We start from the raw sequence: 18862 nt of genomic DNA on the forward strand, positions 1-18862 counted from the left end.
AATTGTGGATCGCCGGGTGACCGAGTTTGTGAGGGTTTGGAAGTCTGCCCAGAAGACTTGCCATGAGTGTTGGGCGAGGACTGTGTGTCCTTAGCTCAAGGAGAATACGATAGGGACTGTGTGTCCCGGGACTGTGTGTCCTTTGGTTTCAATACTAAGCCGCTCCAAACCAGACGTACAATTGTCACAGCAGTTGGAACTGGGTTATCAACAACTATCTTCATCGTGATACGACTTCTATTTCTTCAACTCTTTCATTTCCTCAAATTGTATGTTGAAGACTTTGATATGCGTTGTTGAAGAATTTGTTTGAGGACTTTCTCTGAAATTCCTCAACCTCAAATTCTTCACTTAAGATAATCTTCAGATGCTTACTCTGTACTTGCGAACTGTGCAAACCAAATCTCATAATCTTCAACAAGTAATCTGCTATTGAAGTTTTTGCACACCTCATCCTGTACTACTTATGCTACACTTAATTCATCATTGAGGACTTTCCTCACAAGGAATTTCCTCAGTGTTGAAATTCTAAAAACCGCTTATTCACCCCCTCTAGTCGATATAACGCACTTTCAATTGGTATCACAACGAGGTACTCCCTTGTTCTGTGTGATTTTGGTTTAACCACCTGGAGTTTTAGTTATGTCGCCCGCAGGTATGATCAAGGTTACTGCAGGATGTCCTACCTTCGAAGGAAAGGACTTTCCCTACCAGAAGACCGAGATGCAGATGCATCTTCACGCTATTGACAATGATCTCTGGTATATTGTGGAACATGGTATTCCCTCCATCACTCCTACTATTTCTGACGCTGATGTGAAGAAATTGAAGCAACTTGATTCACAAGTGAAGAATATCATATGTGGCCATCTGAGCAAAGGTCAGTATGGCAGAGTGAGTGCTTTGGGCACAGCTAAGCTTATCTGGGATAGGTTGTCTAAAGTCAATGAAGGAATCTCAACTCAGCATGACTCTCGTGTTGATGTTCTTCGCAATCTCTTCAATCGCTTCAAGAGGCTTGAGAATGAAAGCTGTCAAGATACCTTTGATCGCCTCACTGACATCTCAAATGAACTGCAAGCACTGGGAGCTCGAGACATCACTGACCATGAAGTTGTGAAGAAATTGCTAAGATCTCTTGATCCATCATTTGATACACTAGTTCTGATGATTCAAGAAAGAGGAGACTATAAGATGCTTGATCCTGCTGATATACTTGAAAGACTCATTACTCATGAATTCCAATAGGAAGAAAAGATAGATCTGTATGGACCAAGCTACTCAAGACCTCGTGCACGGAAGGCTAAAGCAATTTACTCATCTAAAGAAAAAGACTCAGATTGCAACATTGGTGATCCAGAAGAACTTGGACAGGAGCTTGCAACGCTCGTGAGGAAATTCTAGAAGTTTACAAAGCGTGGCCAGTTTGGTAAATCTTCAAGAAGAGATATGAGGAAATCAGAATCTTCATGTGAGGACTACAAGAAAAGAACATGTCAAAAATGTAAGAAATCTGGTCACTACATAGCTGACTATCCTCGCTGGGTGAAAGAATCAAAGAAGAAGAAATACAAGGATGAAAGTTCTGATGACTCGAAGAAAAAGAAGAAATCTTCAAAATCTTCATCCTGAAAGTCCTCATCGCACAAGAAGACCAGTTTCAGAAAGGCTCGGGCACTCATTGGCAAGGAAATGGATTCAGAGCAAGAATCTGAGGAATGTGATGAAGATGAAGGTTCGAAAGAAGATTCAGAGTCTGTTGTGGAAAGTCTTGCACTGGCTACCACATTTTACAACAAGTCAATCTTCATCCTTGAAGAAAATGACAACGCTATCTACACTGATGAATATGCTCATGACTTCGCTCCAACCTATTGCTTCATGGCAAAAGCTTCAAAGGTATCGAATGATACTTCCTCCTCTGACTCAAGTGAATGTGAACCTGATGATTATAAAAAACCCAGTTACAGTAAACTTGTCAATATTGCAACTAAACAACAAAGTGCCATTGAAAAGCTTCAAAACCGCTAGACAGAAGCGATGATCTGTTGAATGATGAAAGGAATCGTACTCAAGTCCTCATTGAAGATGTGAAAAGTCTTCAATCTAGATTTGATAGTCTTCAAGATCGTTATGGCACACTCTTGGCTGATCATGAGAAACTTTCCTATGAATTTCTTCAAAGGAAACTTGATCTTGAGAAGTTGAAGATGTCTCATGATGATCTTCGAATGGAAAACGATTCATTGCTTGCTCAACAGATCAGTGCCGCTCAGGTTGAATTCACTCCACCATGTCTCAAATGCATCGAGCGTGAAACTGGCAATTCTTTACCAGAATCATGAAATGCTTATATCGCTACAAATGCTTCAACTGTTCCTGTGGTATCAAATTCTTCACTTGAGGAAACCACAAATGCTACTGACGAAAATGCAGGTTTGAAGGAATTGTATGTGAGAGGCATATACAAAAGTCTCAAAGGGCATCAAACCCTTTGCGATGTGCTCAAAAAGCACATACTGAATAGAAATCCTAGGAAAGAAGGAATTGCCTTTGAGAGGAAATTAAATGGTGATGGATCATACTGGAAACCTGAGCAGTACCCCAAAACCTCATGGGTTGCTGCTAAAAGTCCTCTCGTCGATCCATCCACTCTAACAGGCTTTGCATGTGAAATATCCTATTCCTCAGATGAGTCATTTGACTCAAATTATAAATTGTTCAAAAATCAGTCTGGTGAAGTATTTGCTCAATATGTTAGAACTAACTGTAGGAATGGACCACCCCTAAGGAAAATCTGGGTTCCCCAAAGTTGCTTGGAAAATATTCAGGTGAATGTACTCATGACACCACCAGTGAAGAACCTAAACCCCAAATCAAATTCCTGAGGTGGACAAATGTCTTCAAGAGGATCAAAATCCTCAAATGGTCAATACTATGCTTGTACTTGTGCTAATGCTTCTGATATGCAAGGAAATTACAAGGGATATGAATATGAGCATTATTCCTCAAATCATTTTGTTCATAAATCCTCAAAGAACTTCTCTGCCTATTCATTTGAGTACTCTAACCCCCCTACTGTGAAAAGAAGTGCATTAACTTCAATGCCTCCATTCTCATATGGTGCTTGCAGGATGATGAACTCTTTGACACCCCTTCAAATGTGGGTGGTGAAGAAATTCAACTAATCACTTCTGCAGGTCAGGTCTCCAGATGAAAGTCAACATCTTAAGAATTTGCTGGAGACATGAGGAAATTGCTTGATTGGATGCAAGCTAAAATTGATGAAATGATAACATTTCACACGTCCTCAAATTTATTGTTTATGATGAAATACTTAATTAATGAAATTGATATGATATTCTTCAACTCTGAAGCATATGAGATGGTAAGATGTACTAATTCATCTGCAGGATGAAAACCCAAGAATACAGAGTGAGTTCTTGACAGTGGTTGCACAAATCACATGACTGGTGATAGAAGCTTGTTGATGAACATGCCACCGACTCCATCGCCACTACAGCAAATCACTTATGCTGATAAAAGTAAAAGCAAGGTATTAGGACTTGGCAAAGTGGCTATCTCCAAGGACAGGCACATGGACAGAGTCATGCTTGTTGAATCCCTTGGGTTTAACCTCATGTCAGTCTCAATGCTTTCTGATCTTGATATGGTTGTCATATTTGGAAAATATAGATGCGTAGTCATCATGGAATCTGACAAATCCAAAGTCTTCAAAGGTTTTAGGAGAGGAGATTTGTACATTGTTGATTTTTCCATAGGTCCTCAACCAGCCACGTGCTTACTAGCAAAAACTTCAGAAGGCTGGCTATGGCTTCAACGTCTGGGTCATGCAGGCATGAGGAATTTGCACACACTGGCGAAGAAGGAGCATGTCATTGGCATCGAATCAGTCAAATTCCTCAAGGACCACCTCTGCGGTGCTTGTGAGTCTGGAAAAATAACCAGATCCAAACACCCCTCCAAGACTATCATGACTACTACTCGCCCATTTGAATTGCTTCACATGGATCTGTTTGGACCTAGTCATTACGCCACTCTAACCAATGCAGCATCTTTATATGGCTTTGTCATCGTTGATGACTATTCTCGCTATACTTGGGTACATAGCGTTCTGTATAAAACTGAAGTGCATGAAATCTTCAAACGATTTTCCTCAAGGGCCTCGACGAACTTCGGCGTCAAGATCAAACACATCAGGAGTGACAATGGGACATAATTCAAAAACACTGGTCTTGATGATTATCTTGATGAAATTGGTATTACTCACAAATTATCTCCTCCTTATACTCCTCAACATAATGGCGTCGTTGAACGCAAGAGCAGGACTCTGGTTGAAATGACACAGACTATGCTTGAAGAATATCAGACTCATTGTTTCTGGCCTGAAGCAATCAACACTGCTTTCCACATCATCAACACGGTATATCTTCACAAATTCCTCAAGAAAACCTCATGTGAACTCCTAAGTGACAAGAAATCCAATGTAAGTTATTTCAAAGTCTTCGGTGCAAGATGCTGGATTAGAGATCGTCACCATAGCTCAAAATTTGCACCTAAAGCACATGAGGGTTTTATGCTTGGTGATGGAAAGGACTCGCACACCTACAGAGTATTCAACACCTATCACAACAAGGTCGTTGAAACTGTAGATGTGCGGTTCGATGAAACTAATGGCTCCCAAAGAGAGCAATTGCCTCCTGTGCCAGACAAATTATCTCCTGAGGAAGCCGTCAAGCTCAAAGCTACTGAAGATATCATTCCTACTAAGGAAATTGCTGAAGAAATCGTCCCCAACACTGATGAAATTCAAGTAGGTGCACCTAAGGAAATTGCTCCAGATCAAACTCCAAAGCCCAACCAAAGTCTTCAACCAGCCCATCCAAGGATTGCAAATGAAGTGGAACTTGACAAAATCCTCGATGACATCAATGTGCCAAGTCCTCCCACTCGCTCAAAAGCTTCACATTTAGTTAAATTTTGTGGGCATTCCTCTTTTGTGTCTATCACAGAACCCTCAAAAGTTGTTGAAGCCTGCATGGAACCTGAGTGGATTCAAGCCATGCAAGATGAACTTCTTAAGTTCAAGCTAAATGACGTGTGGGAACTCGTCAAACGACCAGATCCTAGCAAGCACAATATCATCGGCACCAAGTGGATTTTCTGAAACAAGCAAGATGAGGATGGTCAAGTGGTGATGAATAAGGCACGGCTTGTAGCCCAAGGCTACACAGAGGTTGAAGTAATTGATTTTGATGAAACTTTTGCACCTGTTGCTAGACTTGAAGCTATTCGAATACTACTTGCTTATGCTAATCATCATAATATTACTCTATATCAAATGGATGTGAAAAGTGCATTCCTCAATGGTAAGCTTGAGGAAGAAGTATATGTTGCTCGGCCCCCGGGTTTTGAAGATCCGAAGCCTCTAGACAAAGTCTTTAGAATCAAAAAGGCACTCTATGGCCTCAAGCAAGCCCCTCGGGTGTGGTATGATACATTGAAGGAATTCCTCGTGAAGAAAGGCTTCAAACCTAGTTCACTTGATCCAACCCTTTTCACAAAATCTTATGACAATGAACTATTTGTGTGCCAAATATATGTCAACGACATTATCTTTGGTTGTACTAACAAATGTTACAGTGATGAATTTGCTTACATGATGAGTGAAGAATGTGAGATGTCTATGATGGGGGAGCTGAAATTCTTCTTAGGTCTTCAAATTCGTCAACAATGCAATGGCATCTTCATATCACAAGATAAATACCTCAAGGAAGTTCTGAGGAAATTCAGAATGCATGAATGCAAAGGCGTCAAGATTCCTATGCCTACCAACGGCCACCTCTGCACTTACGAAAATGATAAAGATTTTGATCAGCAGGTATATCGCTCTATGATACTCAGCTCACACACCAACACTAGGATTATGGTACCCCAATGGATCAAATCTTCAGCTCGTTGGATATTACGATTCTGATTATGCTGGTGACCATGTGGATCGCAAGTCAACATTAGACACATGCCATTTCCTCGGAAGATCATTAGTCTGCTGGTCCTCAAAGAAGCAGGATTGTGTTTCTCTCTCCACTGCCGAAGCTGAGTACATTGTTGTTGGATCCTACTGTGCTCAACTACTATGGATGAAGCAAACCTTTAGAGACTACATCATCAACATGAAGAATGTCCCCCTCTACTGCGACAATGAGAGTGCAATCAAGAGCGCCTACAACCCAGTACAACACTCGAAGACTAAGCACATCCAGATTCGTCATCATTTTCTTCGTGACCATGTCCTCAAGGGCAATATCATCATCGACCATGTGAAGACTGACGATCAACTAGCAGATATCTTCACAAAGCCGTTGGATGAGAGAAGCTTTTGCAAGTTGCGGTGTGAGCTAAATATCCTAGAGTCCTCAAATGTTTTGTGAAAACATGCACACATCCTAACACTGATGCAAAACTGATGACTTAGATATGCAACACACGAAGAAACGATTTTCTTCAATCAATGAAGAACATCACTCTTAGTGTGAAGAAACTAATGAAGAATTTGGTTCTCAGGGCCCTACGACAATTGTACGCGGCGCCTGAAATTATCATTCTTATACGTGGGTCACACAAGCACCCAACTTTGAAATTCTTTAAGTTGCAAACTCTTCAAAGTTGAAATTCTTCAATTTGAGACTTTTCACAAATTCCTCAAAAAATTTAAAGTCTTCAAAATTATCAATTTCTTCAGAACTCTTTGTGATGATTTTCATTTGGCTATATATATATATATATATATATATATATATATATATATATATATATATATATATATATATATATATATATATATATATATATATATAATGAGCTTTCAAGTCCTCAACAGCATTCACTTATCGCTGAGTCTTCAATTTGATATTTCCTCTAAGTGAATGTGATCGGATCTAACTCCCCTCTATTCTAAGCTCAACCCAGTCCATTCTAAATTCTTCATATGCGTTCTATTTGACACTTTTTCAAAATCCTCACTGAGTCCTTGTCAGCTGAGGACTTTGCAACAAAACCCTCAAAATTCAAAAAGTGTTTTTATAACGCTACACAGTTACCAAACCCACTTCTCACGATTGGATAACCACTAACTCCACCGCTTCAATCATGGGCAGCACGTGTCACGCGGAGACGAAGGGGAAAGGGCAGTTCGGACCGAAAGTTTCGGACCAAACAATTTTTCACCAGAGCTATAAATACCCCTTACCCCCCTTAAGTCAAAACTCTTCTGTCCTCTCGTCGTCTCCGCTCGAGCTCAAACCCTAGCGCCACCGCTAGCATCCTCGTCGCCGGTGAGGAAAAGCTTCACTGCCTCACCCTTGCCATCACCGGACTCACACCGACCGGGGAAAATCTTCCTCCACCGCCATCGTAGCTGATTTCTATTGCCAAGTTAGGGTGCTCAAGATCTAAACCGAAGAGCTTCTTACTTTTACCGCTCTAGTTCTTCCTATTCTTTGCACAGAGTAAATAAAATCCGGTTTTACTGCCTCTGTTGATCTTTTAAATCTCTTTAGTTTCCCGAAATCTATTTTTCCTCAGAAAGTCTGGCAGCCATGCACACTCATGCCTCAACACTTGATGAATTTCACTAAGCCACTAAAATTCTTCATGAGATTCCTCAATTGTGTAAATTCTCGAATCTGCACAGCTCTGGAACCCAATATCAGAATGCTTAGTCAAATTTCTCAACTCACTAGTCAAATTCCTCAAAAAAATTAAAAAATCAATTTCTTAAAATCTGAGAACGCATATGACCTCTCCAAATTCTTCGCACCTATACTATGTTCACAAGTACAAAATGTCAGCTGGTGAATCTCTAGGTTCTCATCAACTTAACTCATTTGCAGCATTTCTCGGAAACCTTACCCGTGTCTTCAGAATCATCAAGAGTTCAAATTCCTCAGCAAAATCCTCAGTTGAAGAAAATGGAGGTAGACCGGAAACAGAAAGGTGGAAAGAAGCTGGAACTGAATACAACATTTGAAACTCCTGAAGAAATATATGTTGAGTATTGTACCCCTGATGAGGAAATACGTGGTAAAGAGACCATGGTGAAGCGAAAAATAAGGCTTCAAAAGATTGAGCGTAGGTGGGCTAAAGAATGGAAGGAGTACAGATACGTGACTCCAAAATATGCAAAGAAGTTCGCCCTCAAGCCACCCTGCAAAAGGCCGCCACAGGGTGATCAACAAGCAGCTCATCCCTTAAGTGTAGCCACTATTGAGGACTACCTTGATGAGAAAGACAAATACTTGTCTAAATTGCAGAAAAGGGCAAAAGCAGTTGTGACGAAATTCAATGAAGAATCTACCAGTGCAGCCACTGTTGCCACTTCTTCAACTGCTGAGGCCTCTGGTACAACAATTCCTCAGAAGAAAACTCTGCTGAAGAAATCCAAATCTTCAACTACTGTACCAAAAGAGCGATTGTCTCAGATTGTTGCAACGGCTACAAAATCCTCAACACCACCACAATCTTCACCCCCACAACAGAAGCAGCTTAGTAAGCTTTGATACGTCTCCAACGTATCTATAATTTTTGATGGTTCCATGTTATTATCTTGTCAAACTTTGGATGTTTTGTATACCTTTTATATCTTTTTTGGGACTAACTTATTAACTCAGTGCCAAGTGCCAGTTCCTGTTTTTTCCGTGTTTTTGACCCCTTTCAGAGGAGAATTTTAAACGTTGTCCAAACAGAATAAAACTTCCGAAAAGATTTTTTCCGGAATAGAAGATACGCAGGGGACGTGAGAACCAAGGCAGAGGCCACCAGGGGACCCACAAGCCCCCTAGGCGCGGCTAGGGGGGCCGCGCCTAGCAGGCTTGTGGGCCCCCTGTGGTTCGTCTACCTTACCTCTTCCACCTATAAATTCCCAAAAAATCCAAAACTGCATGAGAGATCCACGAAAATACTTTTCCTCCGCCGCAAGCTTCTGTCTCCGCAAGATCCCATCTGGGGCACGTTCTGCTGCCCTGCCAAAGGGGGGATTCGGATACGGAGGGATTTTTCATCAACACCATGACCTCTCCGATGATGCGTCGGTAGTTCACCATAGACGTTCGGGTCCATAGCTAGTAGCTAGATGGCTTCTTCTCTCTCTTGGATCTTCAATACAAAGTTCTCCATGATCTTCATGGAAATCTATCCGATGTAATCTTCTTTTGCGGTGTGCTTGCCGAGATCCGATGAATTTTGGATTTTTGATCAGATTGTCTATGATCTTATTTGAGTTTCTTCTGATCTCTCTTATGCATGATTTCATATCCTTGTAATTCTCTTCGAGTTGTGGGTTTTGTTTGGCCAACTTGATCTATGATTCTTGCAATGGGAGAAGTGCTTGGTTTTGGGTTCATACCGTGCGGTGACCTCACCCAGTGATAGAAGGGGTAGCGTGGCACGCATTGTGTTGTTGCCATCAAGGGTAAAAAGATGGGGTTTATATCATTGGTTTTAGTTTATCCCTCTACATCATGTCATCTTGCTTAAGGCGTTACTCTGTTCGTCATGAACTCAATACACTAGATGCATGCTGGATAGTGGTCGATGTGTGGAGTAATAGTAGTAGACGCAGACAGTATCAGTCTACTTGTCTCAGACGTGATGCATATATGTATGATCATTGCCTTAGATATCGTCATGACTTTGCGCGATTCTATCAATTGCTCGACAGTAATTTGTTCACCCACCGTAATATTTGCTATTTTGAAATAAGCCTCTAGTGAACACTATGGCCCCCAGGTCTACTTCACTTCATATTTTCAGCCTTACACTTTTACTTCGTTGCACTTTCCGCCTTCACATCTCACTTTATAGTGTTGGGTGCAAGCTTGTTTGTGTTTGCGCACGTACTCTGGACGCTTCGCTTGATTCTCCTACTGGATTGATACCTTGGTTCTCAAACTGAGGGAAATACTTACTGCTCCTGTGCTGCATCACCCTTTCCTCTTCAAGGGAAAAACCAACGCAAGCTCAAGAGGCAGCAGAAGGATTTCTGGCACCGTTGCCGGGGAGTATCAAGTCAAGAAAGCTTATCCGAGTAAGTGTCGCAAACTCATCTCTTGCATTTACTTTTTTGCCTCTCGTTTTCCTCTCCCCCACTTCTGAAAAACAAAAATTTACAATTTTTTTGCCTTTTTCGTTCACCCTTTTCTCTCCCTTGCTTTCTGTTCGCTTGTCTACCTGCTAAGACCTGTATGGGCCCACGAAGGGATTTTGATGCTTACTATGCGAGGTTGGAAGAGATTGAAACTAGTGTTAAAGGCTTCATGTCTACATAGTTTGATTATAACAGTTACTTCCGTAGGGAACTGTTGGAGCAAAATTCTTTGTTGGCTTTTATGAATAAAGAAGTTGATGTTATGGCCAAAGAATTCCTTGCGCTAAATTATCAGTTTGCTCGTCTTGAAAAATTGGTAGGCCAGATTTCTGATAAATAGGCTACCTTAGTCAATAAAATGGCTGCTAAACCTGAAATTTGTGATGAGAATCACGAAGATCTTGAAGTGCTTGGTGTGACTCCCATTGAGTCCTTGTTTTCTTGTGTCAAACCTAATGATGATGGGGCTGGATACGAATCCACTTTGGTTGAAAAACGCCCCAATGATTCGTAGTCCATCTATCTTGATGCTAAAAGCATTGAAAGTGGAGTAGAAGATATCAAAACTTTGAGTAGTAATGAAACTGCTACTTTGGATTTCAAGGAATTCAATTATGATACTTGCTCCTTGATTGAATGCATTTCCTTGATGCAATCCATGCTAAACTCTCCATATGCTTATAGCAAAACAAGGCCTTTACCGATCATATCGTTGATGCTATGATGAAATCTCTTGAAGAGAAATTTGAGTTGGAAGTTTCTATTCCTAGAAAGCTTCATGATGAGTGGGAACCTACTATCAAAATCAAAATCAAAAACTATGAATGCAATGCTTTGTGTGATTTGGGTTCTAGTGTTTCCGCGATTCCAAAGTCTTTATGTGATGTTCTAGGCTTTAATGAGATTGAGGAGTGCTCTCTTAATTTGCATCTTGCGGACTCTACTATCAAGAAACCCATGGGAAGGATCAATGATGTTCTTATTATTGCAAATAAGAACTATTTACCCGTGGATTTCATTGTTCTTGATATTGATTGCAATCTTACATGCCCTTTCATTCTTGGTAGACCTTTCGTAAGGACTATTGGTGCTATCATCGACATGAAGGAAGGGAATATTAGGTTTCAGTTTCCTTTAAAGAAGGGCATGGAGCATTTTCCTAGAAACAAAATAAGATTGCCTTATGAATCCATGATGAGGGCTACTTATGGTCTGAGTACCAAAGACGACGATATGTGATTCCATCACCTTATGCCTAGCTAAGGGCGTTAAACAATAGCGCTTGTTGGGAGGCAACCCAATGAATTTATCTATTTTCTTTCTGTTTTGTTGCGTCCACACCATCATAATTCTGTTATGATTAGGTTTTTTGTGTTTCTTTATGTGTTTGAGCCAAGCAAAACCTTTATGATTAGTTTGGTGAGGGTTGTTTGATCCTGCTGGAAAAAGACAGAAACTTTTTGCTCATGAAATTATTTTTCATTTTTATCCAGAAAGACCTTTTGAGTTGATTCTTTTTGCTGCTGGTTGATATGCCTTTTTCCCAGGCTGTTTTTGACAGATTCTATTTTTGTTGTGTTGATTGCTTGTTTTGATGAAACTATGGATAGTATCGGGGGGGGGGGGGGGGGTACTAGCCATGGAAAAGTGAGAATACAGTAATCTAACACCAATATAAATAGAAATCAAGATTGCTATAGTACCTAAAGAGGTGGTAGTTTGTTTTCTTGTGCTAATGTTATCACGAGTTTCTGTTTAAGTTTTGTGTTGTGAAGTTTTCATGTTTTGGGTGATGTTCTCATGGACAAAGGGATAAAGAGTGGAAAGAGCTCAAGCTTGGGGATGCCCAAGGCATCCCAAGACAAATTCAAGGACACCAAAAAGCCTAAGCTTGGGGATGCCTGATACGTCTCAAACGTATCTATAATTTTTGATGGTTTCATGTTGTTATCTTGTCATCTTTGGATGTTTTATGTACCTTTTATATCTTTTATGGGACTAACTTATTAATTCAGTGCCAAGTGCCAGTTCCTGTTTTTTCTGTGTTTTTGGCTCTTTTCAGATCTGATTTTGGAACGGAGTCCAAACGGAATAAAATCCCCGAAATGATTTTTTTCCCGAACGAAAGAAGATCAGGGGGGCTGTGGGCCAAGCCAGGAGGGCTACAGGGAGCCCACAAGCCCCCACTCCGCCACCAGGGGAGGCGGCGGTGGGGAGGCTTGTGGCCTCCCTGGCGCCCCCTGACCTAGATCTTGCGCCTATATATTCCCTAAAAATCAGGAAAAAAAATCAAGGAAGCCTCGAAAATACTTTTCCGCCGCCACAAGCTTCCGTTTCCGCGAGATCTCATCTGGAGACCCTTCCCGGCGCCCTGCCGGAGGGGACTTTGGAGTTGCAGGGCTTCTTCATCATCATCATCGCCCCTCCAATGACTCGTGAGTAGTTCACTTCAGACCTACGGGTCCGTAGTTAGTAGCTAGATGGCTTGTTCTCTCTCTTGGATCTTCAATACAAAGTTCTCCATGATCTTCATGAAGATCTATCCGATGTAATCTTGTTTGGCGGTGTGTTTGTCGAGATCCGATGAATTGTGGATTTGTGATCAGATTATCTATGATCACTACAAGGAATATGCTAATACACGACGCTATTTTTTCGTCGCAACATCGTCACGGTTTTTAATTTACGACGATCTCACGACGAAAAACCAAGCGTCGAAAACTGAGCGTCACAGATGAACAGCAGCGATGTTTTGATCAAAATCGTCGTAACTTCTATGACGATTCCTGGATCGTCGTAACCTTTACGACGATCCTAAATCGTTGTTGGCAATCAAACCCAATCCTACGTGGCAAAATTACGACGAAATCAAAACATCATGGTTGAAATCAGCCCAACCCATTTGATCACATGGGTTGGTCCAGTTCGGTGCTTTACGTGGGCCAGGCCCATTAAAATAGCCCATTGTGTATTTTTTTTTATATGCTTTGATTACCTAGACGGGCTTGGGCCAACAATTCGGCCTTTTTAATTTCTGAACCATAGCCTTTTACTATCCATTTCTTTTTTGGGCCTCAACCTTTTTTACGCATTTCTATTTATATTTCAGCCTTAATTGCTGCCAATAGATTCAGTTACTCTTTTCAAAGCCCAAATAAATTTTGTTCAATAAACATTTTGACCAATTCTAGATTTGGCCCATGCCTATTTTTACCAAATAAAATTTGTATCATCAACATAAAACCAGCCCAGATTCAATGCCAACGTATTTTCCAATTAGGAGAGTATTATAAGAATATGTACATAACTCCCAGCATTTGAATTTTCTTTGCATGCAAATATACATCAAATTCTCAGCAAAATCAGCACTACATCCAAATTCCAAGAAAATTCAGCATTAAAAGAATGTCCTGAGATGCGAGAGTGTGCATGCATGCCTAGATCATGCATGCCTTGCTTTCTTCTGACTCCTTCGTCATAGTGCTCGCGACGAAACATGAATGAAGGCCATCATCTGAATGTTATAAAATAGAATGATTAGAAACAAAAGAAAAGCACATCTGACAACATGTTAAGTTGTATGCAGTCCGTACACAAATAAAAATAGAAGAACAAAAACGATGCATAGTTATCGATGATACTAGTGATTGCGAACAATCTGTAAATACATTATATTAGTGACAAACATCATCATAAAGATAACAATGAGGATACATGTATGCCCAAAATGAGCTAGTTATTTTGTATTTGAGAAACAGAAAATAGTTCAACATTGCAAACCTTGTTGTTCTACAACGTTTGGAATTAATTTGTTCACTAGAATGTTCAGTTTCTTCATATAACGTGGGTTTATTTTCAGATAAACTAACGCAAGTATTTTTCTAGTAATTGTAGTTGAAATCAATCGCATGTTCCAAAATGCTGTTAGGCTACAATAAGACGGAGAAATCAACAGAATGGAATAAATTATGGGGACCAACTCATATAACACAAATCAGTTAAAAAACTTTAAAATGCTACATATATGGGACTATGCTGCTCCTTTTCACCACTACAGGTGACTAGCAATGTTGGCAGTTGGTGAGGCAAATTATTTATTTTTTCAGCGATCGTTTAAGAATGTTTGCAGTTTTCAATCAAAATATTTAAGACTTTCTGAGCTTGCATTGCTGTTTGCTATGCCTGGAGCTACAAGAAACAATGGATGAATGGAAAGAATGGACCTGCAAAGTAGTATCTGGAATGTGTCTGCACTATGAACTGATAGGTAGACTTGTGGCTGCTCATAAAGTGATGCCCCCAATGTTCAGACACCTGACAGTAAGCAGCTATTTAATATGAAGATGCCAATATACAGGTTACTCCGTCAAATTACACACCTCAGGTTCAGGAAACATACTTGCCTAATAAGGTGGATTTCAACCAGTTTTTGTCAATCTAATAAAGCTCGCATGGTAATCACAATTGTGACAGACAAATAAAACACAAACTAGTCATTAACTGGTACTTGGCCAAATACAGTAGTTTCCTAAATCATGAACTAGTTACTAACTATATTTAGCTAAATACAGTATGTTCTTGAAAAGGCTAGTCGTGAATAACACAGATAGTCCAAAATCAATTGCGCGTAGAGGTGAACCTATCTTCTTATTTGAATGTAAGAAGTTCTCTAGTTTAAGGTCCCGATGGATGACACCATTTTTATGGCACAGCTATCACAGTATAAGAGCTTGTGTTACATTTATTACACTAGTTATAAAAAGATGGATAAGAATACTGGCACAATATAATACTCCTACTGCATATATGATTAAATAACGTTTGTGGAGTAAATGTTAGCGACAGTTTAGCTAAGAAAAAGGAAGTGAGCTTCGTGGGTGGTGCTGGAAACGGTAACAGATTCGGCTGTCAACATACATGGACAAAGAACAAGTAGCACCTAGAACTTATAAGGAAGGTCAGAATATACATACAAATCCTTGGCGACCAGCTCCTCAGACGGCCGCTGCTGGTTGTAGTCCTGCGTTCCTGGAACCAAACCAGAGAGCTTGAGCAAACAAGTTGACTGAAAGCGCAATGGAAAAAAGAGCATATTTAGCCCAGTAATTCGACAGGAAGTAATTGTTCTTATCATGGGTTCTCAACTAACACTATGTTTACCAGATAAGGTATAAAAGAACATTGATAATGATTTCCCCAATGCCACCAGTCTTAATAAGTACACCTCACAAACAGGGAAATTATTGTATTGATTTTTCATCTTTCATGCATACAAAAGTTATAAATAGTAAGGATTCTAACATTGTCATCATGTAACTAAAAAATAAAATTTTCTCAGTACTGTATGTTCATTATAGCTATACCTATACATATGAAAATTGTGTGCACGTGCCACAAAAAGGCTCCTTCATCAGTTAAGAACAACAAATTAGAAGAAATTTGCTATATATACAGGGTTAATTAAAACAATAGGTATGTTTCCCTTTTAAAGAAGTATATGTTTTAACAGTAGGAACAAAAACTGTTAGTGAACTGAATAGAGAGCACACATTTTATAGCCTGGGTTTTCAAGCTACCATCAGCATCAGCATCGTGCAAGACCTACTTAAGCAAGAGCGGAAGAAGGTTTTCAAGCTACCATGAGCATCGTGCAAGAGCGGAAGAAGGTTTTCAAGCTACCATCAGCATCGTGCAAGACCACCTCTCCAAAGTCCACGAAGAACTACATAATGGTCTGGGTAGGAAACAGTATAATGCAGATTATTAGACAATCTTTTATTACTGTTGTATCTGAACTATTTGCACAAATCAGGAAACAATAGTCATCCAATGTGAATCACTCTACGCACAATCAATCAGGCAGATACAATTAAAGAATTGCAGAGTAAGTACATTCTTGGAATTAATGTCAATATAGTTAGAACATGTTAGTGGATTATAAAAGTAGTATCTGCAATGTGTCTGCACTATGAACTAACACGTAGACTTGTGGTTGCTCATTCACATTCAGGTTCAGCTATGGCGATGAGACGGGGAGCGGCGACGGTGTCTTCTATGACGGAAGAGGTAGCTCTGACGAAAGGGAAGCTGCAGGTAACCTTGCTCCTCACGCATGATGCCTGTGCCATATCAGAAAACAGATCAACATGAGGGGAATCATTTACGGTTAATGAGTATAAGTTGCAAAACTGAGCAAGCAGGTCTCTATTTGAACAAAAAACATTGACAAATAAAACACTACTACTACTTGATATAACACTACAAACATCAGGAGAATGTTTAGCCATGCAACTGCTCGACTGTACTCAAGGTTATAAAACACTACTACTACTTGATATAACAAACAGACAAGAAAAGGAAAATCTGAAGTTTTCGACAGCATTCTAATATGTACTTCCACGTGATACATCATGCAATGAGAATGACGAGTGCCACCAAATAATATATTTTCTGTGTTGTTAGTTTTCATGGAATTTAGGAAATAGAAATCAGTGGAATGTCCATAAAGTGATGCCCCCAATGTTCAGTCACCTGACAGTAAGCAGCTATTTAATACGAAGATGTCAATTTGCAGGTTACTCCGTCAAATTAGACACCTCAGGTTCAGGAAACATACTTGCCTAATAAGGTGGATTTCAACCAGTTTCTGTCAATCTAATAAAGCTCACATGGTAATCACAATTGTGAAAGACAATTAAAACACAAACTAGTAATTAACTCGTACTTGGCCAAATACAGTAGTTTCCTAAATCATGAACTAGTTACTAATTATATTTAGCTAAATGCAGTAGTCTTTGTTCGGCGTCTATCTATATTCTGGCTGCCAGCACGCAACCATATGGAATTCTGATTTTCAGGGGTAGAACAATTCAACTTAAATGGGTTGAAACTACCCAAATGAATCTTGACATGTTAAAATTGGTTAACTGCGATACTTAGAAAGCAGTTTACAATTTTTAAAATTTATATGAGAAATTGCACGTGATGGCTACAATTTTGGTGTTGGAAATGAAGCCTAAAACTGCCTGTAATGCTTTTTCACCTTTTTGCGATTAGAAAAATGACATTTAGGTGACTGTCCGTACATTCTGATGACCAACATTACACCATGAAAAAGTGCAACTAATTGCATAGCTACATGGAGAACAAAGTTTTTTTCTCTTTACAATTTTATTTGATTTTGTGGTACTGCAGTTGCTTGTGGAGACAGAACAAAAGCCTAGAGTCTTTAGCGGCAGTAAAAAGGAAATTGACTGCACACGGTAAAAAGCAGGCGATTGCGCACCATTAATTCTATCCTTCGCCGATCGCAGTCCAAAGAACCGCAAAGTGCAATGGCACAGAAAAGCAAAAGCACTGCTAATATCTGTCGTTACAAGTTGCAACAAACGTAATACGTACGTACCCAAGCAGACATGATCTACAAAATCATACGTCATGGTAGCAGTAATTAAGCGATTAACCAAACCAAATCATCACCAACAAATAGCTCTGGATTCCAGATCGACAAACAGCAAATTAAAGTACTAGTTCGAATCGCTGCTAGCTGCATCATCAGCCATGAATCGCTGCTAGTTCGAATCGATCCTTGCATGCATTCAACAACGGAACCGGAAAAAGTAGTTGGAAATCGACGGACTGACATCAAGATCATCCAAGGGAAACAAACATGAACGACCGATATCTAGAAATCGCGCAGAGCTAATTAATCAAGAATCAAGACAAGAGACCTCTCACTGGACGCGGTTGCCGATGGGAGGCTCGGTGGCCATGCGGGCCAGCGAGCGCGTGTTGCACGTGCTGACCGCCACGAGCTGGAGCTTGCGGGCGGCGGCCTGGAGCTGCTCTTCCATCGCCTGCCTACCCCCGGCCGCGCCGGCGCCGAGGTCGTGAAGCATGTACTGGACGGAGCCCAGGAGCTTGAGGGCTCCATCCACCCCACGGAGCGCGCGCTTGGCGAAGTCCCTCGCATCCTCGAGCCTGTTCAGAGCGAGCCGCTCGTCATGGCGGTCGTGGTGGTTGTCGCGGAGGTCGGCGATGCGGGCCACCGGCAGCGACGGGATGGGGCCGCAGCAGTGGAGCGCCAGGCGCTCGGACCAGCCGCTGCTGGTCGTCGAGCGCCCAGATCCGGAGCAGGCGGCGGCGCTGCTGGTCGTCGAGCGCCCAGACGGCGGACCAGCCGGCCGGGGCGGGGTCCGGGGCCGCCCAAGTGAGGAGCTACGGCGGCGAGGGCGGGGCGGGGGAGGGCAGGAGAGCCTCGGCAACGGCGACGGCGGCGCCGCCGGAGGAGGAGTCGCAGAGGAGCTTGCCCATCCTGGCAGGCGCGAGGGGGTGGGGGTGGGAGCTCGCGGGATCTGGCGGCTGAGGGCGTAGGGATCAGCGATCGAATCTGGAAACGGAGGAAGGGTGGGTGGGTGTGTGGGTGGTTAGGGTTATGCTTTTTCAGGAGAGGCTCTTCCGTTGGATGAATGCTGATGGATGGCTTAGATCGTATTCAATTGGGTAATCCACGTGAAGGCAGTTTTTCATCTCTTATTGGCCGGCTCGAAACGCGACTTTTTTATCCAAATCTCTAGAAAAAATACAGCAAATATTAAATATTTGTTCAAAAATTGGACTACACCAATGTGCAAAAATATTATACCACATTTTGAGTGTCACGATGTCGCCTAACAAACTTTTCATTTTATTTGGATG

The 18862-nt window shown here is 41.1% G+C and overlaps 1 protein-coding gene across 1 annotated transcript; it reads right to left on the reverse strand.

The window, feature by feature from the left end:
* Positions 1-13418: 13418 nt before the first annotated feature.
* Positions 13419-18570, reverse strand: LOC123425723 (vegetative cell wall protein gp1-like; the record flags this gene model as incomplete). The annotated part of the gene is made up of 5 exons (XM_045109432.1): positions 13419-13679; positions 14389-14479; positions 15139-15193; positions 15804-16284; positions 17896-18570. A coding segment is annotated over one exon (672 nt), but the record flags the coding sequence as incomplete, so codon positions are not given.
* Positions 18571-18862: the final 292 nt, after the last annotated feature.

The sequence above is a fragment of the Hordeum vulgare genome, chromosome 2H (assembly GCF_904849725.1).
Source record: "Hordeum vulgare subsp. vulgare chromosome 2H, MorexV3_pseudomolecules_assembly, whole genome shotgun sequence".
Classification (NCBI taxonomy): Eukaryota; Viridiplantae; Streptophyta; class Magnoliopsida; order Poales; family Poaceae; genus Hordeum; species Hordeum vulgare.